This window comes from Balaenoptera acutorostrata, chromosome 9 (genome assembly GCF_949987535.1).
Source record: "Balaenoptera acutorostrata chromosome 9, mBalAcu1.1, whole genome shotgun sequence".
Lineage (NCBI taxonomy): Eukaryota > Metazoa > Chordata > Mammalia > Artiodactyla > Balaenopteridae > Balaenoptera > Balaenoptera acutorostrata.
Window position 1 is genome coordinate 4,743,742 of NC_080072.1, and position 22,829 is coordinate 4,766,570.

Below are 22,829 nucleotides of genomic sequence, written 5' to 3' on the forward strand. Positions count from 1 at the left end.
CTGGTCAGGTCGCCTTGACAACCACCCAGAGACCACCCCCCCCAACACCCGCACCGCCACCCGTGACCTGCTTTCTCAGCACCCTGTCGGACTGCTGGAGAGAAGGGCCGTGAGCCTCATCCTGGAGCTTAGCCGGTGATGCATGACTTGAAAGTCCCCGTCTTTTGTTATTTTAGGTTGAACAGAGGCTCAAGTTATTCAAGATTGCGGCCAAGAAGCATCAGCACCTGTGCCGCCTGGCGATGACCGGCTCCGGGATCGACCGCCATCTCTTCTGCCTCTACGTGGTGTCCAAATACCTCGCTGTTGACTCCCCTTTCCTGAAGGAGGTGAGTCACTTCTGGGGCAGCCCGCTCAGCTTTCTTGGCTAAACCAAAACTTAGTAGATCAGTAGTACAGCTTTGCCAATCGGAACCGGCCTCACAGGTGGGTCTCGGGGCTCACCTGTCCTCACCATGGAAAATTGGAGCCGCATTTCTTCAACCCCTGGAATGCCATGGCTTGTACTAAAATAATTAGCAGGTGATGAGCTCTGAGTGTTTTTTTCTTTTTTTTCGGCCGTGCCACGCGGCATGCGAGCTCTCAGTTCCCCGACCAGGGATCGAACCCATGCCCCCTGCAGTGGAAGCATGGAGTCTTAACCACCGGACCGCCAAGGAAGTCCCAATAAAATTTAATTTTTTAATAATGGCTGTGTTTAACAAGCAGCTTGGAAAATTCCGGAAATTTGGCAGCCAGCTCAGGGGAGCTGGTACCAGTCAGCTCCAGCACACCACTGCCCCCGTTCCGAATCTTACTCCACGTATCTGCCACCTTTTCTGCCTTAAGACCCCATCAGCCGGTGTTGGCCCCTGCAGTCCACGTGTCCTCACCTGCTCCATCCCTCTCCACAGACCTCCTGCCTCAAGCCGGCAAGGCCTTCAGGAACACAGGCCTCTGGTGTCTGAAACAGTCCAAACACCGAGCAAGCCCCTTCTTGTCTTCCACCCGGGCTCCTCGGGGACAGAAGAGGATGGAATTGGGAAGTGTTGTTGGAACATTTCCTTGTTTTACTCCACAGGTGCTATCCGAGCCTTGGAGATTATCCACCAGCCAGACCCCTCAGCAGCAGGTGGAACTGTTCAATTTGGAAAGGAATCCAGAGTATGTGTCAAGCGGAGGCGGCTTTGGACCGGTAAGCTGCCAAGCGTCTGCAGATATTGATGGCAGTCTCATAGTGAAAATGTCAGAAATTCCCTTTGCCCGTGGCCTCACTGCCCAGGGTTCTATTGATGGATTGGCTGTGCCCTGCGGCATGCAGTATCTTAGTTCCCTGGCCAGGGATGGAACCCGTGTCCCCAGCAGTGGAAGCACGGGGTCTCAACCACTGGACCGCCAGGGAAGTGCCCCCACGGATCCATTTAAACCTGCTTTTCCGTAGGTTGCTGACGACGGCTATGGGGTGTCGTACATTCTCGTGGGTGAGAAGCTCATCAGTTTCCACATTTCTTCCAAGTTCTCCTGCCCTGAGACAGTAAGTACAAAACAAAAGTTCTCTCTTCTAAAGATGGGGTTTTTCACTGTTTTCTTTTGAGCACGTCCTTGATTTGACAGAAAATTTCAATTCAGTTATATACTCTTACTTGGTTGGGACATTTTCAAAACGGATTTTGAAAGTCTTTTAATAGTTTTAAAGGGATCGATCTTATTTGGTTGAAAGTGTGTGTATCTTTGCTGGTCGCAGTGGTTTTAAATCGTAATGTTGGAGTGCTTCTACAGCTTCCAGACTGTCTGTAACGTTGGAGGGTGGATTAAGATTCGTGTGCACGTGGTAAGAAATACACATACACATTGAAGCAGGGGTCTGCAGTGTTCTCTGTGGATGGAACCTGTGACCACCTTCCTAGCATGGTACATTTAATCCTTATTTATATTCTCTCCTTTCCACATTGTACATAGCCTGACAGGCAATGCCAGGTTCACCTTTAACAGAGAAGATTGGAATTCACGTGCTTATTGTGTTTTATGTAACGCATTGACATTAGGGGAAGCCTTGGATTAGGGGAAACCACACCCACACAGAATGTAAATTGGTGCAGCCACTGTGGAAAACAGTATGGAGGTTCCTTAAGAAACTAGAAATAGAGCTACCGTATTATCCTGCAATCCCACTCCTGGACATATATCCAAAGAAAACTCTTAATTCAAAAAGATAACACGCACCCCGATGTTCACAGCAGCACTATTTACAATAGCTAAGACATGGAAGCAACCTGAATATCCATCAAGAGATGAATGGATAAAGAAGATGTAGTGTGTGTGTGTGTGTGTGTGTGTGTGTATACACACACACAGTGGAATATTGCTCTGCCATAAAAAAGAATGAAGTAATGCCATTTGCAGCAACATGGTTGGACCTAGGGATTATCATACTAAGTGAAGTAAGTCAGACAGAGAAAGATAAATATCACATGCAATCACTTTTATGTAGAATCTAAAAAAATGATAAAAATGAACTTATTTACAAAACGGAAATAGAGTCACAGACATAGAAAACAAACTTATGGTTACCAAAGGGAAAAGAGGGTGGGGAGGGATAAGTTAGGAGTTTGGGATTAGCAGATACACATTACTATATATAAAGTAGATGGTCAATAAGGACCTACTGTATAGCACAAGGAACTCTACTCAATATTCTGTAATAACCTGTATGGGAAAAGAATCTGAAAAAGAATGGATATACATATATGTATAACTGATTCACTTTGCTGTACACCTGAAACTAACACAACATTGTAAATCAACTATAATATGAAATAAAAATTAAATGAAAAAAACAAACAGAGTTATTTCACTGCAAAAGATAAAGTGTTGGAAGCTAATGGAAACTTCAAAAGCTGTGTGACAATTAGCTGAGGCATGGAAACGATGTTTGCTCCATACAATAAGTTATATGACAAGAATAAGAAAAGTACTGTTCAAACTACTCTTTTTTTTTTTTAAATTTAAATTATTTATTTATTTATTTATGGCTGTGTTGGTCTTCATTTCTGTGTGAGGGCTTTCTCTAGTTGTGGCAAGTGGGGGCCACTTTTCATCGCGGTGCGCGGGCCTCTCACTATGGCGGCCTCTCTTGTTGCGGAGCACAGGCTCCAGACGCGCAGGCTCAGTAATTGTGGCTCACGGGCCCAGCTGCTCCGTGGCATGTGGGATCTTCCCAGACCAGGGCTCGAACCCGTGTCCCCTGCATTAGCAGGCAGATTCTCAACCACTGCGCCACCAGGGAAGCCCAAACTACTCTTGATAAGTTGTTTTTACAAAGAAATAAAGCACCTTAGTTTTCAAAAACAAAACAAAACAAATATACACTACTATATATAAAATAGGTAGGCAACCAAGTCGTACTGTATAGCACAGGGAACTATATTCAGTGTCTTGTAATAACCTATCATGCAAAAGAAGAAAACACACACCCACACAAACATGTATGCTATCTTTGTTAACCCTTAACATCTCTCCAGACGCTCTAACTTAATGATTAAGCGACTAAGTCAAAGCTTAGAGAATTGGCAAAAAGGAATGTTAGTTCTTCGAGGCAGATTACAAGTGAAAAGGCTTGAAATGTGAGAATTTCCACGTTGTAACCTGTTTCTGTTTTTTGTTTTTAAATGAAAGGATTCTCATCGCTTCGGGAAGAACCTGAAACAAGCAATGATTGACATCGTGAGTTTGTTCGGGCTCAGCTCCAATTCCAAAAAGTAAATCCCTTAGCACTGCCGGGAAGGAAAATGAGCTCTTCCGATGAAAAACCAAATGAAAGATAGCTGTGAACCCTGATTGTAGTTCAGGATGAAAATTTGCTCTAAAAGACTCAGACGTTTCCTTTCCTTCGAGGGTTTGGTGTTTTTGCTTTTCTAGATGGCAGGCTCCACCCCATGAAGTATAACCCTACTCCTTCCAAGCAGGTCCTAACCTGGGGGACATTGGATAAAGTCCCCCCTAAGGTCTTCCCATCGCCTTATGTTTCTTAAGGGATGAAACTGTCATTGAGCGATTTATGGAATGAGTGGGGCTGTGACTTCATACTCGTTGGAAATGACCGACCCGGCACGCTTCCTCGGTGGCCACCGGACACTTGGTACTTACGGGCATTTAATTTTATCAGAGCGATGTAAACATTTGTTTCCTTCCGAGAGAAAAGCATTGTTTAAGCTGCAAATGTTAGCAGTTAATAGCCAATGCACATGCAATGCACTAACCAAGAAAAGCTGTGCTTTTGGAACCCATTCTGTCCCTGTGGTAACTCTGTCACTGTCTAGTTTGGTCGTCTGCATTTGCCTCTCCATGTTTGAAGCATGTAGTATGTCTCATCTTTAGTTTTCCTGACCTTGCAAGTCTTCAAAACCCAGTGCCTTAAAAACGGAAGGCCCTAAATGTAAGGGAGACCACACGAGAGATTTATGTCGTAAAGTCTTTAGGTGGAATTGTGGGTGTCTAACTCCTTCTCAACTTACTGGGTGGATAACCCTATGTAGGCATTTTACTGTGGTGTCCCTGCATCCCAGAAGGACCAGTTCCCTTACGAGGGCAGCTGTGCTGCATTCCCCCATCCGACTGCCTTCCTTAAGCTTCCTCGTTAAGCTGCAAAAGAAGACGTGGGCGTGCCTCAGAAATGGGGAGCAGGGGATGTGATGGTTGAAGATTATGTGTCTGGAGCACTCACTGAAAAATCAAACATCCTAGGTGCCTCAGGATTCCTGCTTACCCAAAGTGGCGGCAGGGAGAACATGACATTTGCCACTGAGGAAGGAACAAAACTTGAGAAAAGCAAACCTCAGGGTGGTCAGGGTTGGGCGTCCCATCTGGTGAGAGAGGAGACCCACTCCCGTTTCCAGGGAGACGGAGGGAGATGGGTTATCGGTGACCTCCTAGAATGTTGCAGGTGACAGGTGCTGGGTTTAACACAGCCTACCCTTCGGATGGGAGTGCCTTGATCGAGTGATTGACCAAAAAGCGACGAGGCGCTGAATCGTCTTCAGTATTTAATGTAAAAAGAATGGATCGTGGCATGAAATAATACCCACTGCCTCTGGGCTGTAATGACAAGCTTAGCTGCCCATCTGTTAAAATCATGTATTTATTTTTCTGACCACTATGTTCTGGTGGGGCTCGCCTCTCTAAGAGTTCTGAACTCCAGTGATACGGTGACGAGGCCGAACCCTTGGAGCAAGAGGAAGGCGCTTGCTGCAGAGCACGTGCATATTTTATTCCTGTACATGTTGTGATGTAAAAACCCCACCTAAATGGGCCAAAGACTTTTTTTCTTTTAAAAGCAAGCAGAAATGAGAACAGACAAAAAAAAGCAAAAAGGGACATCTGACCACCAGAGCAACAAAAGGCCCTGTTCATCTGTGTTATGTAGTCAAGGAGGCATGAGGGGTACAGCCCCTCTGCCTCAGCGAGGTGTGGCTTCCAGTCGAAGCCAGGGCCACTGAAATCATACACTGTTGACCACTGACCAGTCTGTATTATGATTCACGGGTGAATTCGAGCACAGATGTGTTAGCACTCAGACTTATTTGGGCTTGTCTCTCAGGTTTTAAGTGTTTCAAATGTAATCACTGCTAATCCATGCAGTTATCAATGCAATTTTATATTCCCTAAAAGGAGGAAGAGTGGGGTTTTACTGTACATGTTGAAAGCAGGAGGTAGGAGTATGATGTATTTAATTGAATTTGGAATAAGCCATAGTCTTAACGGAGCTGTGGTCTGAATTTGTTATCTTGAATTGGCCATTGCCTGTAAATACAATACGCTCTTTTGGATAAATCTTAGAAATGCAGTATGAATGTTATCATTAATAAAAACATTAATCCCAGTCTACCACAGTATTGCTTTCTGTCTCTTTTGTTATACTGATAAGGGGGCTATAGGTCAAGTACCAGGCTCAGGCACTTGGGACAAAGGTGACCAACCAAGATATGCAGAAAAGGCCTTGGGTTGGGCAGAGTGGACCTCGCTCGATTCACACACCTGACGGAGAAGGGTAGCTGCTAAGAAGGGCTGTGGATTTTGCTGTGTTCATTTGTGCATCCTCACCCTTGCCCCAGGGCTTAGAACAGTGCCTGACATATAGTAGGTGCTCAATAAATACCTGTTAAATACATGAATTCTGTTTTCTCCACAGTTCTTATTGAACACCTACTGTATGCTTAGCTCTGTTCTAGGCACTGGGAATACAGCGGGGACCCCAAAAGGTTCTGGCTGTCGTGGAGATCAAATTTCATTGGGAGGAGGTTGAGAACCAAGGAAACCTCTCAAAGGATCTTAAGGGTTCCTAGGCACTTGTGTGGGGGGGGTGGGGGGGGTGGGGAAGAGTAGCTGGCTCGGGAAGGAGGCTGCTTTCGAAATGGGTTTGGGGGAATTCCCTGGCAATCCAGTGGTTAGGACTCTTCGCTTCCTCTGCAGGGGGCCCGTGTTCCATCCCTGGTCAGGGAACTAAGATCCCGCAAGCCACGTGGCCGAAAAAAAAAAAAAAAATGGGTTTCAGCTGAGGCCTGAATGACAAGACAGAGCTGGCCTTGGCCGATCCAGCAGGGCCAGAAGAGCATCTAGAACTGCAGGTGCTCAAAGGTTCCAGGCCTTTGATCCTGCCCAGCATGGTGACTCACACAGATGGCCATGCACGCCTGACCCACGGGGACTGCTCACTAGAAATGTCTGATGTGTGAAGGAGTGAATGGTACGGCCTGGGGGTTGATGTGCTTCTCAGGCTATTCAAGCTCTTCACGGTTTTTCACTTGGGTTCTTCAGTTTATATTGGCTACAGTTTGGGAAGCCTGAGTTGCATTCTCAGGCCTGCCCCCAAACTCAGCTGAGTTCAAAGAGATGTGGCTTTTCCAGCCATAAAATTAAGAGTAAGGAGATCCACATGCACATGTGTATGTTGATCTCCAGAGAAAGGGCTGAAAAGATACACAGCAGACTTCACAGGGATTCCCTCTTTGAAAGGCAGTGTGATTGTGGATGGTATGGAACCCAAGGGAACTTCAGCTTTATCTGTAATATTTATTTCGGTAGGAGGGTTTATGTACTATACAGGTCTTCATCGACTTACGATGGGGTTAAGTCCTGATAAACCCACAGTAAGTCAAAAATGCATCTAATAAACCTACCCTACCAAACATCATAGCTTAGCCTAGCCTACCTTAAACGTGCTCAGAATACTAACATTAGCCTACAGTTGGGCAAAATCATCTAACACAAAGCTTATTTTATAATAATGTGTTGACTATCTCATGGAATTTATTGATACTGTCCTGAAAGTGAAAAACAGAATGGTTGTAAATGTATCAGTTGTTTAGCCTTGTGATTGCATGTCTGAGAGCTGCCCAGCATCACTAGAAGGGAGCATACCTATCCCTAGCTTGGGAAAAGAGCAAAATTCAAAATTTGAAGTATGAATGCATATCACTACTGAATGCATATCACTTTCCAACCATCATAAAGTTTAAAAATCCTAAATGTCCACTGACAGATGAATGGATAAAGAAGATGTGGTACATATATACAGTGGAATATTACACAGCCATTAAAAAGAATGAAATAATGCCATTTGCTGCAACATGGATGGACCTGGAGATTATCATACTAAGTGAAGTAAGTCAGAGAAAGACAAATATCATATGATATCGCTTATATGTGGAATCTAAAAAAAATTAAAATGATACAAATGAACTTACTTACAAAACAAACAGACTCAGACTTAGAGACGAATTTATGGTTACTGGGGGGAAGGGTGCGGGGGAGGGATAGATTGGGAGTTTGGGATTGACATGTACCCACTGCTATATTTAAAACAGATAACCAACAAGGACCTACTATAAAAAAAATTCCTAAATTAAGGATATTCAGTATAACTAAAGAAAAAAGCTGTCCTAATTTTAATCTGAAGAAGCCACTAAAGCTTTCTATGGAGTCCTGCCCTATAGATCATAGGCACACAGGAAATGAATTCTCCAAGAACTGGACAGTATTTCAAGGCAAGTATGTTTGCAATGAACTAGCGGCTGGGAATATATTTTAAGTCGTTCACATGGCAGGAAAATTCCAACAGTGAGAATTTAATTACATTATGTTCTTTTAATGTCAACTTTTTTTTTTAAATTTATTTATTTTTGGCTGTGCTGGGTCTTCGTTTCTGTGCGAGGGCTTTCTCTAGTTGCGGCAAGCGGGGGCCACTCTTCATCGCGGTGTGCGGGCCTCTCAATATCGTGGCCTCTCTTGTTGTGGAGCACAGGCTCCAGACGCGCAGGCTCAGTAGTTGTGGCTCACGGGCCTAGTTGCTCCGTGGCATGTGGGATCTTCCCAGACCAGGGCTGGAACCCGTGTCCCCTGCATTAGCATGCAGATTCTCAACCACTGCGCCACCAGGGAAGCCCTTAATGTCAACTTTTAATGTCCCATTATAATTTTTCAGATAAGAAAGTCCCAGCAACTTAAAGCTGTGCCTTACATTTCCGGATTGTCGACTGTGCAAAATTTTCTTGCGATTTCTTGAACGCTGATGTGTACAGCCAAATAGTGCACAGTGCTGGTGTGCCTTGGTTACTACTGTTTGATTTTAGGAACGTAATTTTTCAGTGAGATTAGAAAGCGAATGTCTTACTTTTTTTTTTTTTTTTTTGGCCGCGCCGAGGGTCTTGAGGGATCTTAGCTCCCCAACCAGGGACTGAACCCGGGGATTGAACCCTGGGCCTTGGCAGTGAAAGCGTGGAGTCACATTGACAAGAGACGCCTAGTCTTCCTCCCAAGCTCCAGCACCAAGGACCTGAAGTGCACGCTAGGTTGGGAACTTGCATGTGCCGATCCCTGGCCCTCCACCCACCCGCGGTGCTCCGTGGCGGGGCGGGCTCTGTCCTGACGAGCTCGAGGGCAGAAAAAATACACGGTCAAGACTAAGGTCTGAGGTCAAGCCAGGGAGTCCCACCCAGCGCTGCCTCAGACTGGCCTGGGGGCTTCTGGTTCCCCACCTGAGCCTGGAGCTGCTGGTCCCGGGAGTGTCCTTCCCTGACCACCTCCCCTCAACTGGCCGGTCCCTGGCCTCCGGCCCCGACTCCGCCCAGCTCGCCCCGCCCACCACCCTCCAGCACTGTCACGGGGGCCGCCTCCCCCGCCCCCATCCCTGCTTATCCCCTCACACTTCCGGGACCCGCCCATGCCCCCACTCACTTCTGCGCCCCGCCTTCGCATCACCCCCAACCCCTCCCAACCTCTGACCCCGCCTCACGCGCCCCGCCTCCGCCTCGCCCTGGCCCCGCCCGCCTCCGCGAGCCCCGCCTCCGCGAGCCCCTGGCCCTGCCCCAGTCCGTGGCCCCGCCTCCTCCCCAACCGCCAGTTGCTCGGCCCCGCCCCCGCGGTCGGCGCTCTGACAGCTCCCGGGGCCACAGGTGTGCCGTCTGAGGAGGCCTGACTCGGCGCCCCTCCGGTGCCTGAGACCCCGGCCGCCGTCGGGTTTCCCCGCGGTCCCAGGCCCGACCTCGGGTCTGCAGAGGGGAGGGGTACGGTGGGCCCCCTAGTCAGCCTCGAGGGGGGCGGCGGGACCCCCTCTCCAGTCGTCCCCGTCAGGGGCGGCGGGACCTCCAGGTCTGCCCCTCGGGAATGACGGACCCCCGCCCCTTTCAGCCCCAGTCGGCCGGTCGGGCCAGCAGGGCCCCTTGTCCGGTCGGCCTCGCCGGGGTGTGGGGGGGTTGGGCCCCCTAGGCCGGCCCCTCGGGAGCGGCGGGCCCCCCGGGTCGGCGGCCGGGGCGGGTGGGGGGCCGCCGCCTGACTGGGCCGCGTCGTTGCAGGTGCGCGGTTCCCGCCGGATCCCCCTCGCGCCGGGTGCGGGGCGATGCCCGGGCCCGGGGGCCCCTAGTGGACATGGAAGAGGCCCCTCTGCTGGGCGGCATGTCCAGCCCCGAAGACGAGATGGTGATGGACCTTTTCAGCGCCGAGAGTGAGTTTGTTCCTGAAAACCTTCCCCTGAAAGCCCCGGTGCCGGTGAAGCACGAGGCAGACGAGTTCCACGTCTTCAACGACGCGTACCTGGGCTCCGCGGACCCCAGAGAGCCCCTGCTGCCCGCCTTTAACGGCCCGCTCGGCGGGGACTGCAGGAGCCACGTCAAAGTGGAGCGGCTGGTGGATGAGGACGGAGATGAGGAAACGCTCGGGGAGTTCGCGAGTCTCCCCGAGCTCAGTCCCCTGGAAGACGCCGTTCTTCCCGCCGCCGCCTGGCAGCCGCAGGCCTACGACCTCCACTTCCTGTCCTCCCTGCCGACCCCGCACATGAGTCCTGCCGTCGGGCCCCCCGGCGCCTGGGCCCAGGAAGGAGCCGCCCACCCCGGCGTCCCCGTGATTCCAGTAAGACCCACGTCGCACAGTACCCCCCGCGCCCCTGCCCTAGTGGAGACGGGAGACTTCCTGCTTCCACCAGGATCGTTCTCGTGTCAGTCGCATCCCTGATGGGATTCACTCATCCCCAACAGGGCGCATCCCTTGCTAAACGCGAGATGCATCACCCAGCCAAGCCGTTCTACCTGAAGGTGAATTAGGTCCTCGGTCCCTGGTTCAAACCTGGCCTAACCCGGCAGAGATCATACAACAAAAGAGGAGGGAAACAAGTAGATTTTTTCCCCCCCCCCCGCCAGGCGTGTGGGAGCTTAGCTCTGCAGCCAGGGATCCAACTACAGCGCAAGCACACAGCCCTAACCACTGGACCACCAGGGAAGTCCCTAGAAAGTTTTTTTTTTTTTAAAGAAATTCACGTTCTTTTATTTATTTGTTTATTTATTTATGGCTGTGTTGGGTCTTCGTTTCTGTGTGAGGGCTTTCTCTAGTTGCGGCAAGTGGGGACCACTCTTCATCGCGGTGCGCGGGCCTCTCACTGTCGCGGCCTCTCTTGTTGCGGAGCACAGGCTCCAGACGCGCAGGCTCAGTAGTTGTGGCTCACGGGCCCAGTCGCTCCGTGGCATGTGGGATCTTCCCAGACCACGGCTCGAACCCGTGTCCCCTGCATTGGCAGGCAGATTCTCAACCACTGCGCCACCAGGGAAGCCCCCCTTTTCTGCTCTGTTCTTGCTGAAGCTAAACAAATCAGTTTTTAAAGGAAACAAAGGATCTGTAAGGAAATGTGTACTGGCCCCCCAAAAGGATCTAAGGAAATGTGTACTGGCCCCCCAAAAGGATCTAGTTTGGAAAACTAGATTACTCAGCTGTTAAATCATTTTAGTAAGTCATAAATTAAGCTTCTGTGGAACAGTTTTGAATTGGTGTTGAGACGGCTGGAGCCTGACTTTGTTTGCATATCATAAGCCATAGCAGCAGGAGCTTAGATTTCTGTTTTCTGGTGTTCTTTTAGCATAATCACTGCTCCTTAGTGCACAGGAAAGGTGGGGAGGAGAGGCTGAGGCCTAGAGAAACCACAGAGCACACCTAGTCCCACCAGCCTTCAGCTGGTGCAGAGGTCTTCCTCGGAATCTTTTTCAGATGGCTTGAAATGTCAGACACTCCATTTTGCTACCAGACCAAACGTGTGTCCCAGCACCTTTTGCCTGTTGGTCCTAGCACGGCTCCCTTCCTGTACCAAGGGGACTCAGTGAGCATTCACCAGAGCAGGAAAGGAACTAGCTCACGTTAAAATAGTAAATTCTCTTTAAATGTAATTCAATTTTAACAAAATAGAGACTATTTGGATGATATTTCTTTTGTTTTTTGAATTTTTATTGACAATTTCCTAATTCATTAATAAAATGAAAAAGATTTAGCATGGACATGTTTGTCTTTTAAACAGAGTGGAATTATTTTTCAGTAAATATTCAGGATCAATTGCTAATTTCCTTTTTCTAGAAATTCATTCCCACATATTGACCTCTGTTTATTCTGTAAAAATAGGATTTTACTATACTGTAAGTAGTTCAGATATCAGTTGCATGGGGCTGAGGAATTGATATATTTACTGAATAAGTATTTGTTAATTACAGGGAGGTAAGTTAAATCTAAACTTTGATGATGTGGGACTTCCCTGGTGGTCCAGTGGGTGAGACTCCGTGCTCCCAATGCAGGGGGCCTGGGTTCCATCCATGCTTGGGGAACTAGATCTCACATGCCTGCCGAAACTAAGAGTTCCAACGCCGCAACAAAGATCCCGCATGCCGCAACTAAGACCCGGCACAGCCAAAATAAATAAATAAATAAATAATTTTTAAAAATAAAAATAAACTTTGATGATGTGTACATGACAAATTCCCCAAAGCAGAAAGCAGAAGAAAATTGAAAACTTTCTACATTTCTATAAAATTTGAAATATCTAAATAAAGTTATAACTTGAAATATAGCTAAATTTTCCTCTGTCTTTTGAAAGATTTATACCTAGATGCTAGTCTGCTGTGCTAAGGGATTTGGCAGTCCATGAAAACTATTAATTGTTTAGATCCCAGATTTTAAGTTAGACGATCTCCAAGTTTGGAGTCAACACCCACACTTTGAAAGATAGTTGTCTGTGCTGTGATTTTATATGAGATCTTCAGAATGTTACCATAGAATCACCATCTTCTTTGAAGGACTTTATGACCTGCCTCCTGGCCTCTGGGGAAACTCACCTGTACTCTCTAATAGGCAGTCTGGGCAGGTGGAGGTTAAGGAGGGGGAGAGATGATGTGAGTGTAGGTCGACTGAAGCTTCCCAATCCTCCGCACATTATCAAATCTTAAAAAGAAGCACCCTGGGCTTCCCTGGTGGCGCAGTGGTTGGGAGTCCGCCTGCCGGTGCGGGGGGCGCGGGTTCGGGCCCTGGTCTGGGGGGATCTCGCGTGCCGCGGAGCGGCTGGGCCCGTGAGCCACAGTTGCTGGGCCTGCGCGTCTGGAGCCTGTGCTCCGCGGCGGGGGGGCCCGCGGTGGTGAGGGGCCCGCGCACCGCGATGGGGGGTGGCCCCCGCTTGCCGCGGCTGGAGGGGGCCCTCGCACAGGGGCGAGGACCCAACACAGCCATAAATAAATAAATAAATAAATATTAAAAAAAAAAAAAAAAAAAAAGAAGCACCCTGATTTTAAAACACTTAAATCTAATGGTTATTATTTTTTTTAATCATCGAGACTTTTTAGTTTTTTAAATTCTGTTGATTTTCAGTGACATCATTGGTGTCTCTCCCTAAATTTGGTAATTTTGCTGGTGTGTCACTGAGTCGTTGCAGAGGATAGCTTAAAAACAAAGTTAAAGTTGGCAGTTATTCCCTACCCTCACTGTTTTCATGTTAATTATTGTCCTACCATTCAGTTAGGGAAGCTCTACTATTTAATTATAAACATTACTCTAAATACATTTTAAGCTACAATATAAATATTACTAAAACATCAGCAAGGATGTCAGGCTTCTTGATGAAAAAGCCAAACGATAGACTAGAACATTAATACAGCCTAATGAGTGTGCTCTGAAAGTGGCGATAAAGGAGCAGCATTTCACACGGTTTTAAGGAAGGTCCCACGAGGCAGCCAGCTCCTTTGGAGTAGGGGGCTGTCGAGGAGCTCAAGGGGCAGCTGACCAACTGCAGAATCTTCTCAAGTTACTTATACTGTGGTTTGTTTTTTTTTAATTAATTTATTTTTATGGCTGTGTTGGGTCTTCGTTTCTGTGCGAGGGCCTTCTCCAGTTGTGGCAAGCAGGGGCCACTCTTCATCACGGTGCGTGGGCCCCTCACCGTCGCGGCCTCTCTTGTTGCAGAGCACAGGCTCCAGATGCGCAGGCTCAGTAGTTGTGGCTCACGGGCCCAGCTGCTCCGCGGCATGTAGGATCTTCCCAGACCAGGGCTCGAACCCGTGTCCCCTGCACTGGCAGGCAGATTCCCAACCACTGCGCCACCAGGGAAGCCCTATACTGTGTTTTTGAAGCAGCAAGAGGGCCACATCAAAATCACATCTCCACACCTTGTGGGCAGATGGCCCTTGTCCTCGGGGTCCTTGATTCCCAGTGAAGCTGGGCAGAGGACTTGTCACCCCATCTTGCTGCCCCAGAGAGAGAATAATAGTCGGGAAGAGAGGACACTAAGAGTAAGGGTGCTCTTTACTTTAAAAATGTAACTTCTACAAAGAATTTTCTGTATTATGCAACTGTAAAGTACAATGTCCAAAATGTGATTTCTAAAATAACGTTTGCTTTTTTAGGTTGAAATCAAGGAAGCAGGTGGTACTATCACAAGTAACAATCTGGAGGAAGCAACTTTTCAGAACCCTCTGGCCCAGGAGTCCTGTTGCAAGTTCCCAACATCACAAGAAGCAGAGGATGCCTTTGGCTGCTCTCATAAGAAAGACTCTAACCCAATGGTAATTATGCCAAAGAAAATGTGTCTGACTAACATTATACTAAATGTTTGACCCTTACCGTTACTAAGTCAACAGTAATATATTTTCAGTCATTATTTATCATTCTGTTTACTTGTCATATCAGCATTTTTGGTTGTCTTATCTATGAAAAGAGGGATATAATTAGAGCCTTTCTAATGCTTCTGTCACGTCTAAGATTCTCATTTCTACTTGATCTTAGCAAATCAAACAAATAGGACACCGCTCTCTTTGTTAAGGAGAGAAGCCATAAGTCACGTCAGTCCATGCAGACCCGGGGTTGGCCCAGGAACGGGGCAGCTGGCTGAGCTGCATGGTTTGGCGTGTTGCTGGGATGGTGAAGCTCCAGTTCTGTGGCTGCAGCACAGAGGCTGCTTTCCCTCCTGCCTGCCGCCAAATTCCTAATACTAACTAACACGCATGTAAGATAGGTAATCAGTAACATTTGTGGTTTACGCGATATTTTTGCAGGTTTGTAATTTCATTTAATCCTCTATCAACTCTGTAGGGTACGCATTGTTTTTATCTACATTTTATGGATAAGAAAACAGAGATGTTACATAGTCTTCTTGTAAGTGGTACGTTGAGGACTCCAGGTCTTGGTGTGGTGAGGACTGGGAAGTGAGGGGAGCTAGGGAATCCAGCCCCAAGCAGTCTTTTAGCAGAATCCGGAGAACCAACATTTGCCGTCCCCCCAGCAGCTCTTTATTCCGATAAAGGAGGCCTTAGCCCTAAGGCATTTACTTTAACTAGAAAATACTTGAAAATGAGCTCATCATGAACTTTGGCTTAGCTGTGGCATACGGCAGTACTCTCCTCTGTCCATGGTTCTCCTCAGGCCCATGGGTTCTGAGAGCAGAGCTTTTCCAGGACACCTGGAGCAGGTGAGTAGGATGAGAGCTCTTCCAATTACACCAGCCTCCTGAGTAATGTTAGAACGCTCCCAGGAGGGACAGGGCAGAGCCCAGAATTGTGCAATAGGCAGAGGCCTGGAAAGTCCACTCTCAGCCTTTCCCCCCAGTTTGTGCACCTGTGTGTCTGTGGCTATAACTTTATCCTCTAAATACAAATAAAATTCCAATCAAACATGAATGCTGGCCTCTTATCCAATGTCAGGATGATCTGAAGGTTTGACCCAGTGATCAGCACCTCATTAACGTAGGCTCTATGTGTGTTATTTTGGTAACATTGATCCTTTATGGTTACTTGGGTTTTCCTGTCTAGGAAACCCAAAGGCAACCTAACAGCAGAAGCCATAGCTTCTCTGGGTATCTGTGGTTTTACCATCAGAATTAGAAGCTGTGTGCAAGCAGAAACAGTGACTTCTCCTACCTTCATGTTCAAGCTACATTGCCACGGACAGGGCTGACTGGTGTGGTTGACTGACCAACTCACCCGGCTCACTGAGGATTTATTTATGGTCGGAACCCAACTAAGTGATCTTAGGGTGCTAGTCAGGCCCATAAAGATTGCCATGGCTTCTTAGAATTTTCCGGTTCTTGGATTAACCTTTCTAAACTGCACTTGTAGGAAATGAAATAAGTGGGTATTTTAAAAACACCCTACATGTTAAATAATAACATGTGCATGTGGCAGGAAAGAACAACTGCCGTAAAATTGACGATTATTCTAAGTATCTGGTCAGCTACAACGATGGAGTCGGGGGGCAAAGTCCCTCCTATAGTTCACTGGACCTGAATGGGGCCGGGGCTGGATCGGCACACCTCTCCATTTACCATGACCACGGAGTACGTGGCCAGGTGACGGAAGCTCGGGCTCACAGTCACCTGTTCCCTACCCTAAACCTCAAGGGCCAGACACCCGCAGAGAAAGGCGTGAGCAGGAACTTCTCTTAACACACTAAGCACATCTCACAAGACATTTCCCAGGGGTTTTGCCCTGTGGTGCCTCCAGAGAGCACGTTATTGCAGAGTAGGAAACTGCGAACATGTCTATAGTTTACCGCTCTCCATGAAAACTTAAATTCTGGATTAAAACTGTGTTCTCAGATTTAAGTTTACTTAGGTTCATATTACTGGATATCTTTTGAAAAATGAAACCTGATCATTATTTTTCATTTTAGGTGATATGTCAGTTGAAAGGGGGTACACAAATGCTGTATATAGACAATTGTGGCACAAGAGAACTAAAAGCACTTCATTTGGTTCCTCAGTATCAAGACCAAAATAATTATCTACAGTCAGGTACAAAGTAAATTAATAGAAAAATATGTCATATATCACATGGAAGTTGGTAAGTGACTATGTTTGGCTTTGTATAGAGAGTAAAAGTGAAATTGGCAGTGAGGCAATTTGGCAATTCCCATAGCCCATATGAGTGAGCTAAGAATAGAAAAAAATATCTTTAGAGATTAATTTATGTACATTGTACTGACAATCTCAAATTCTTGGATAGCTGTCCTCTCCTTCTGCTAGTTGCAGAGAGCTTTGTGATCCTACCAGGTGACTACTTGTACCCATGAGTGCTGTGGCTAGAGGTACCTGGGTGGAAACATCAAGCTTTCGCAGATTGGGCGGCGGGTTGACTGTTCAGATGCGGTAAAGACTGCATACGTTTTAATGTAAACGTTTTCATGTAGTCAGTGAGAACTGCCACTCTGCTTTAATCACCATGAGTTCTGAAATGACTATATCAAATGCTGATTTATCTGCCATTCATTTACTCAGAAACTTCTTTAAACTGGTGCGATAGTAATAAACGATCTATAAGTACTTGATTACCATCAAATGACTTAGGAATGATTAAAGAAAGGCCAAATGACACAGTTTTAGGATTGTGTTTACAAGGGTTAGACACTGACACTTGAAAACTGGGCACCCATGTGCGCTGTATACATCATCGTGTTACTCTAAAGCTTGGCCTAACCAGAGCCTCTCATTATCAGATGATTCACGGACCTTGTCAATAATTTAAATCAGTATTACATCCAAATGTCATTTCAACGGGTCTTTGGAGCCCAGGGCAAAAAGAAAGAGTGTGACTCCCATTCCATCCTGGTAGTCTCTTTATCCAGGGATAGGACAGGTAACGTGCCTTTAAGACATTTACTTTTCTATGATGCAAAGCGCCGTCAGGAGCACTTTGCTGCACACCAGCCATGGCTTTTCCGGCTCCGCTCCCTGTGGGTCAGAGCTGCATCTGCTGCTCTACAGGCAGAGAAGGGTTCTTTCCTAATTCCCTTCCTTCTGGAACACGACAAAATCCTAATGCCTTTAGATCACCCACAGAAGGAAGATTTACGTAATGCTCTCCAAGTCTATTTCCTTGTCATGTCATCATAACCGCCCCCCCTCCAGCCCAGTCTCCTTTGTTTTGCTGTGTACACATGAAATATCACCATAACATAAGTGCATTCTGTTACCGAAGTCTCAAGGTAACATCACTCAAAGGATGCACAGGCCTGGAGCAGGAGATGTGTTCGGCTGGTGGGCAATCAGGAGACGAAGACACATTTCTCCGGCCGCTTTGACTCAAACATAGAGTTTCACAGGGACCTTAGCGTCTCAGGGATGTTTTTCACGGCACCCTGAAGCCAAAGAAATACCTATCGGTTCCAGTCTTAAGTAGTTTGGTCCCAGTAGCCTAATAAGTATTTACATCCTGATTAGTTAGTAACCATTTGAAGAAGAGTGGAGGTAAATTGAAAGTAGTTCATGTGGCATCCTGCAGACGGTGCTGCGCTCTCCCTGAAAATGTGACACATCTAGTGCGTCCCTGGAGAGTTTGGGGCAACACAGGAGGGCACCTTAGCGCACAGTTTGGGAACCTGGGCACTGACAACATTTTTAGCATAGCTATCCCTGGAGGGTCGAGTGAAGGAGCATTATGACAGAGAAAAAGGGTGTAATAAGTAAAAACAACACAAAAAAACCCAAAAACATTGACCAGAAAGGTTTTATAGAAAACATAAATAGGATCTAGATAAGTGTCAATGACTTTGCACATGCTAAACTCAGGATACATGATCATTTTTGTACTTTCTTCCATGTGCAAGTGGAAGAGGAACAATATATGCTATCAATTAATTGTAATTGTCTTCCTTACAGATGTCCCTAAACCTATGACTACTTTAGTAGGAAGATTTTTGCCAGTACCAGCAAATTTAAATCTCATTACACAACAAGTGAGTCATTGCTTTAATAAAAAAATACAATAGGGCATTATTGTCTCTTGAAATATCGATGGTCGAAGTTTTTATTACTCGGAAAATATAATTTATCCTCCGTTTTACAATCAGCAGTGAAACCAAGTATTCAATACCTTCACTACTGGGTCAGACACTGGGAGTAGTGGAGTGAGTCTGAGACCCCATTCTCTGCCAGCCCTGTGAGACTGCCCGGCCCTTTCCTATAGCCTCTGAACCCTGGTTCTGCCTCATTTGCTGAACGTGTCCTTTGCGGTCCTGTCACCCATTAGCATACACCACCCACATGGTCTAGAATCTCTCTCACCTTCCTCAGTGTTAGGGAAATGCTCTTTAAAAGTTTAAAACGCTTTTATGATTACACCATAATATGCATAGATTAAATACAATTATAAGAAAAATGTGCTCTTTTCCTTAAGTCTTGTTTTTTTTTTAATTTTTCAGTTTTGACAGTCTAGGGTTGTATTTTTTTTAATTAATTAATGTATTTATTATTTATTTTGGCTGCGTTGGGTCTTTGTTGCTGCACGCGGGCTTTCTCTAGTTGCGGCGAGCAGGGGCTACTCTTCGCTGCGGTGTGCGTGCTTCTCGTTGCGGTGGCTCATTGCGCAGAGGTGGCATTTAAAGCCACGAGACTAGAGGAGATCTCTGAGGCAGTGGGTATAAATAGAGTGAAATATTTGCTGAGTGAGTAAATAAATACTTCTCGAATGATCCATCAGCCAGGAGGGGCGAGGAGTTAATCAGGGCCGGAGATGAGTGTCAGCCTGATGCTGTGAGTGCCTGATGCAAGTCTCTGTTGATGCTGCACGTAGGCCTCTACCTCCTGGCCTCCTCCACACCACCGGCCTTGTTTTGCTAATGGTTTCAGCCCCAGTCAGCAAGACACACGCTGGACTTGCTTTTCTACCGCTGAGCTCATGCACTGAAAGGCCCCTTTGGACCATAGTCTCCCTCTTTCTGCTCCTCCCCTCTTTTCCTTGTCTGTGTTTAGACCGATCTCATTTTGGCTCCCCCTGACCTCTTATCCAGTGTGGACCTTGGGGTAATTATTTTAGCAACGCATTTGCTGCAACCCTAGAACCCCTGGCTTCCTTGCCAAACCCCAATTCTGTATATTCTTCAGCCCTTTGCTACTCAAAGTGCGTGCGGTGTGTGGGCCAGGAGCATGGGCATCACCAGGAAGCTTGTTAGAAATGCAGGATCTCGGGCTCCAGCCCAGACTCACTGACACAGAATCTGCATTTTAGCAAGATCCCCAGGTGGCGTGACAGGGAAGCACCCTCTTAGGGTTTATTTCTTCCATCCTAGGCAGTTCGACATTGCCGAGGAAAGTCATGGATTCTAGCATAAAGCTGCCCTAGATTTACCACCTATGTAGTACTGAAAAGACATCTCTCTTTCTCTGCTTTACTTTGGGGCAAAATAAGCAAAGGAGAAAAAGAGCAATTGTATCTGGTTTATGCAAAGAATTGTCTCAACCCCGAGAACTGTGAAATCCTTTCTTCAAAAGAATGCAAAACTTTGGACTGCCACCTGGAGATGTTGGCCCAATAATTAGGTGTCTGGGTGACTGCAAAGGAAACAGTTGCAGTAACCTGTGAACACTTCCCTCCAGTAAAGTGAGTGAGAGGAGAGCAGAGCCCCCCAGCTCTCGGCCAGACCCAAGAGGGCGGGTCCTGGGGGTGACTCCTCCGTGGGACTCGGGGTTTGGGGTGAGGGGCGGATTTGTAATGAAGGAGTTGGACCCAGAGTGGTTTCTCAGTGTCTTCAGGCCCCAGCGGGGATTACACACAATTTAAAAAGAGGCAGAAGAGAGAAAAGAAGGAAGATGAATAAAATGTGTTTTTCCAAGATGATGCTTTTTCTTTCTTTCTTTCTTTCTTTCTTTTTTTTTGGCCTCACGGCTTGTGGGATCTTAGTTCCCCAACCAGGGACTGAACCCGGGCCCTCGGCAGTGAAAGCGCAGAGTCCTAAGCACTGGACCGCCAGGGAATTCCAAGACTATGCTTCTTAAATAAAGCTTATTTTTAAATTTCAAGTTTTCAGGGAGGAAGGGACAAGGATAGGATGTTTAACTGTGATATATACAAATAATCTCAAAACCTAAATTCATTCAACACTTTAAGTTTCTTCAAGATTCTGATAAGAAGAAAATTAGGTCAGTGTTGATTTTGCTACCCTTTCCTTTCCCTGTGAGCCATGCTAATGGATAATATAAAGGAAAATGAGAACGGAGAAAGCAAAGGACATGGATAATGCAGAGATTATGACATTGCTTTTGAATTTGTTAAAATTGACTACAAAATTTTTTATGACTAGATGAAAAAGTAATGGTTGCCAATGAGACTTCAGATGTCAAGATCTCTTGTGTTGTACTAAGAATATAATAATAATTAAAGAACATTTTTAGCTTACAGAAATTTGTAGTTGAATTTATTTCACAATTTGTAGTTCATCAAAATGAAAAAGATGCCCGTTGCAATATCGCCGGCCAGCCAACTGACAGCTGTGTGTACTGCTTGCCAGCTTGTGGATGGCCTGGCCCAGAATCCATAGCCCATTTCCGTCTCTGTCCACAGTCAGGGCTTTCTCACCCCAGGGCATCCTGTGGTCAGGTGGGGTGAGATGACTGCGCTGGGCTCCTCCCACTTCTGCTGAAGAGCCTCGGCCGGAACCTGCTCAGGTGTTAGCAGAATCATGGTGGTAATAAGGCCTGGATGAATGTAAAGGGATTGTGATGTAAACCTCCAGAAGAAAAAGAATCATTTTTATCTGTACCTAGGGGCTGATGGGAATAAACTTTCAAAATGTATACTAATTCAAATTATGCTTGCCTTTGACTTTACACAGCTTGATAACGGAGCCTTACCATCCGTAATCAACGGGTCTGCTTTCCCTTTGGGATCAACTCTTCCGGGACCACCAAAAATAACTTTGGCTGGGTAAGGATTAAAAGCAATCAATTGTCACTTACTTTAATGTAAGAGTTTAAGAGGCTCTTGGGTACATTTGTGATTTTTTTGCTGAATTTTAAAATTAGCTTTACCTGCAAACCTTCATGACTTCTAAAATATGATGTTTATATTCAGCAGTGCACTAAGAGTGTTGCTGCGCGTGTCTGGTTTGGGGTTGCTGGAAAGACTGGTCTGTGGCCTCCATTGGCTTCCACTCTCCGTCCACCGTCCGCTGTCAGTGTTTCAGAGGCTTGCTGCCCTTCCTAGCTCTGTCTTGAGTTCACATTGATTTAAACTTAGCTGCTCTGTTTCTTTTTTGCTGTCATCAATATAAGTAATGGTGTGGCAGTCACTTAATGTCACTAATGTCGATGGCAGTCTTTATGTGCCTTTATGGCCGCCTCTGCCCGCTGCCTTCCCTGTTCGGTCAGTTCACGTTCAATGGCAGGGGCCGAGGCACACGGTCTCCAGGAGGACGTGGCTGCACTTATCTGGGGCCTCGTCTTGCCATTTTAAAGTCATGTCTATAATTGTAACTAATTAAACTCACCAAGCTGGTCGAAACTCTTTGTCGAGTTAACGAGTAACATTCATGCGCTGTTAGTAGACGGGGCAGCCCTTTCTGTTCGTGGAACCCTTTAGTTGGTGATGGAGATCAGTCTCTTCCTGCCTTCCGAAGTTTGGGGGCACGCAGCCTAATGCAGATGTACATCAGAGGACCCGAAAGAAATCAGGGCAGGCAGTTCAGGAAACGTAGACTGTAGCCTCTAGAGCCTCCGGGCTCCTGAAGTGTCTGCCATCAGGCACATCTTCACTGTGGCGCTGGTGAGTGTGAGGAGAGTTGTCCGGGGCGGCGTGAGAGGCTTAGGTGGAGTTCTGGAGACTTGCTGGGATTCAGCCAACACTTCACCTCTGCGTCCTCGCTGAAGAGTGTCGGTTGCTCACGTGATTTGCTGCTGCTTTGGTCTTAGCTGTTGGTTGTGGAGCCGGTTGATGACTCTCACTTAATTTGAGGGACTAAGACTGTAGGAGCCATTCTCCTGGCTCCCCTCTTGGCGCGACGGATCAGCGAGGGTATGGTTGCTGTCGTTGTAATTGGTTCTATAATCACGGCTCCTAATGTTTCTGGACAAAACAACTATGTGGGCAACCTCTAGATTCTGCTGGTCTGTAATACTGCCAGCATAGTATTACACCATATACCCAGGACGTTACGATCCTGAAGATACTCACTTTATCTTTCTTGTAATCTGGGAGCACCTGGCCAACAGTATTGCACCACTATGTGCTTTAGCATGTCTAGCACATTCAAGGGAATTTGGTGTTTCTAACGCTTTAGTTCAAGTGTGTGCTCTC

General features: G+C 46.8%; 2 protein-coding genes across 3 annotated transcripts in view; both read left to right on the plus strand.

The window, feature by feature from the left end:
* Positions 1-5,867, plus strand: part of CPT1A (carnitine palmitoyltransferase 1A) — a 65,084-nt gene extending 59,217 nt beyond the window's left edge. For both annotated transcript variants that reach the window (XM_057552281.1, XM_057552282.1), the window contains exons 16-19: positions 177-329; positions 1,061-1,174; positions 1,421-1,513; positions 3,655-5,867. In XM_057552281.1, the coding sequence (XP_057408264.1) occupies positions 177-329; positions 1,061-1,174; positions 1,421-1,513; positions 3,655-3,741 (447 nt within the window). In that variant the 3' untranslated portion in view covers positions 3,742-5,867. The remainder of the gene's footprint in view (positions 1-176; positions 330-1,060; positions 1,175-1,420; positions 1,514-3,654) is intronic.
* Positions 5,868-9,900: 4,033 nt separating this feature from the next.
* Positions 9,901-21,465, plus strand: TESMIN (testis expressed metallothionein like protein). Its single transcript, XM_007171113.1, has 5 exons — positions 9,901-10,380; positions 14,175-14,333; positions 16,435-16,555; positions 18,419-18,495; positions 21,370-21,465. The coding sequence occupies exons 1-5, from the start codon at positions 9,901-9,903 to the stop codon at positions 21,463-21,465; spliced, it is 933 nt and encodes a 310-aa protein (XP_007171175.1).
* Positions 21,466-22,829: the final 1,364 nt, after the last annotated feature.

Excerpts from the sequence above, each read along its gene's own strand:
- TESMIN (XM_007171113.1), top strand. The coding sequence starts at position 9,901 with ATGGAAGAGGCCCCTCTGCTGGGCGGCATGTCCAGCCCCGAAGACGAG. Across the intron at positions 10,381-14,174 it reads CCGGCGTCCCCGTGATTCCA|GTTGAAATCAAGGAAGCAGG; the intron begins GTAAGACCCACG and ends TTGCTTTTTTAG. Across the intron at positions 18,496-21,369 it reads TAAATCTCATTACACAACAA|CTTGATAACGGAGCCTTACC; the intron begins GTGAGTCATTGC and ends GACTTTACACAG.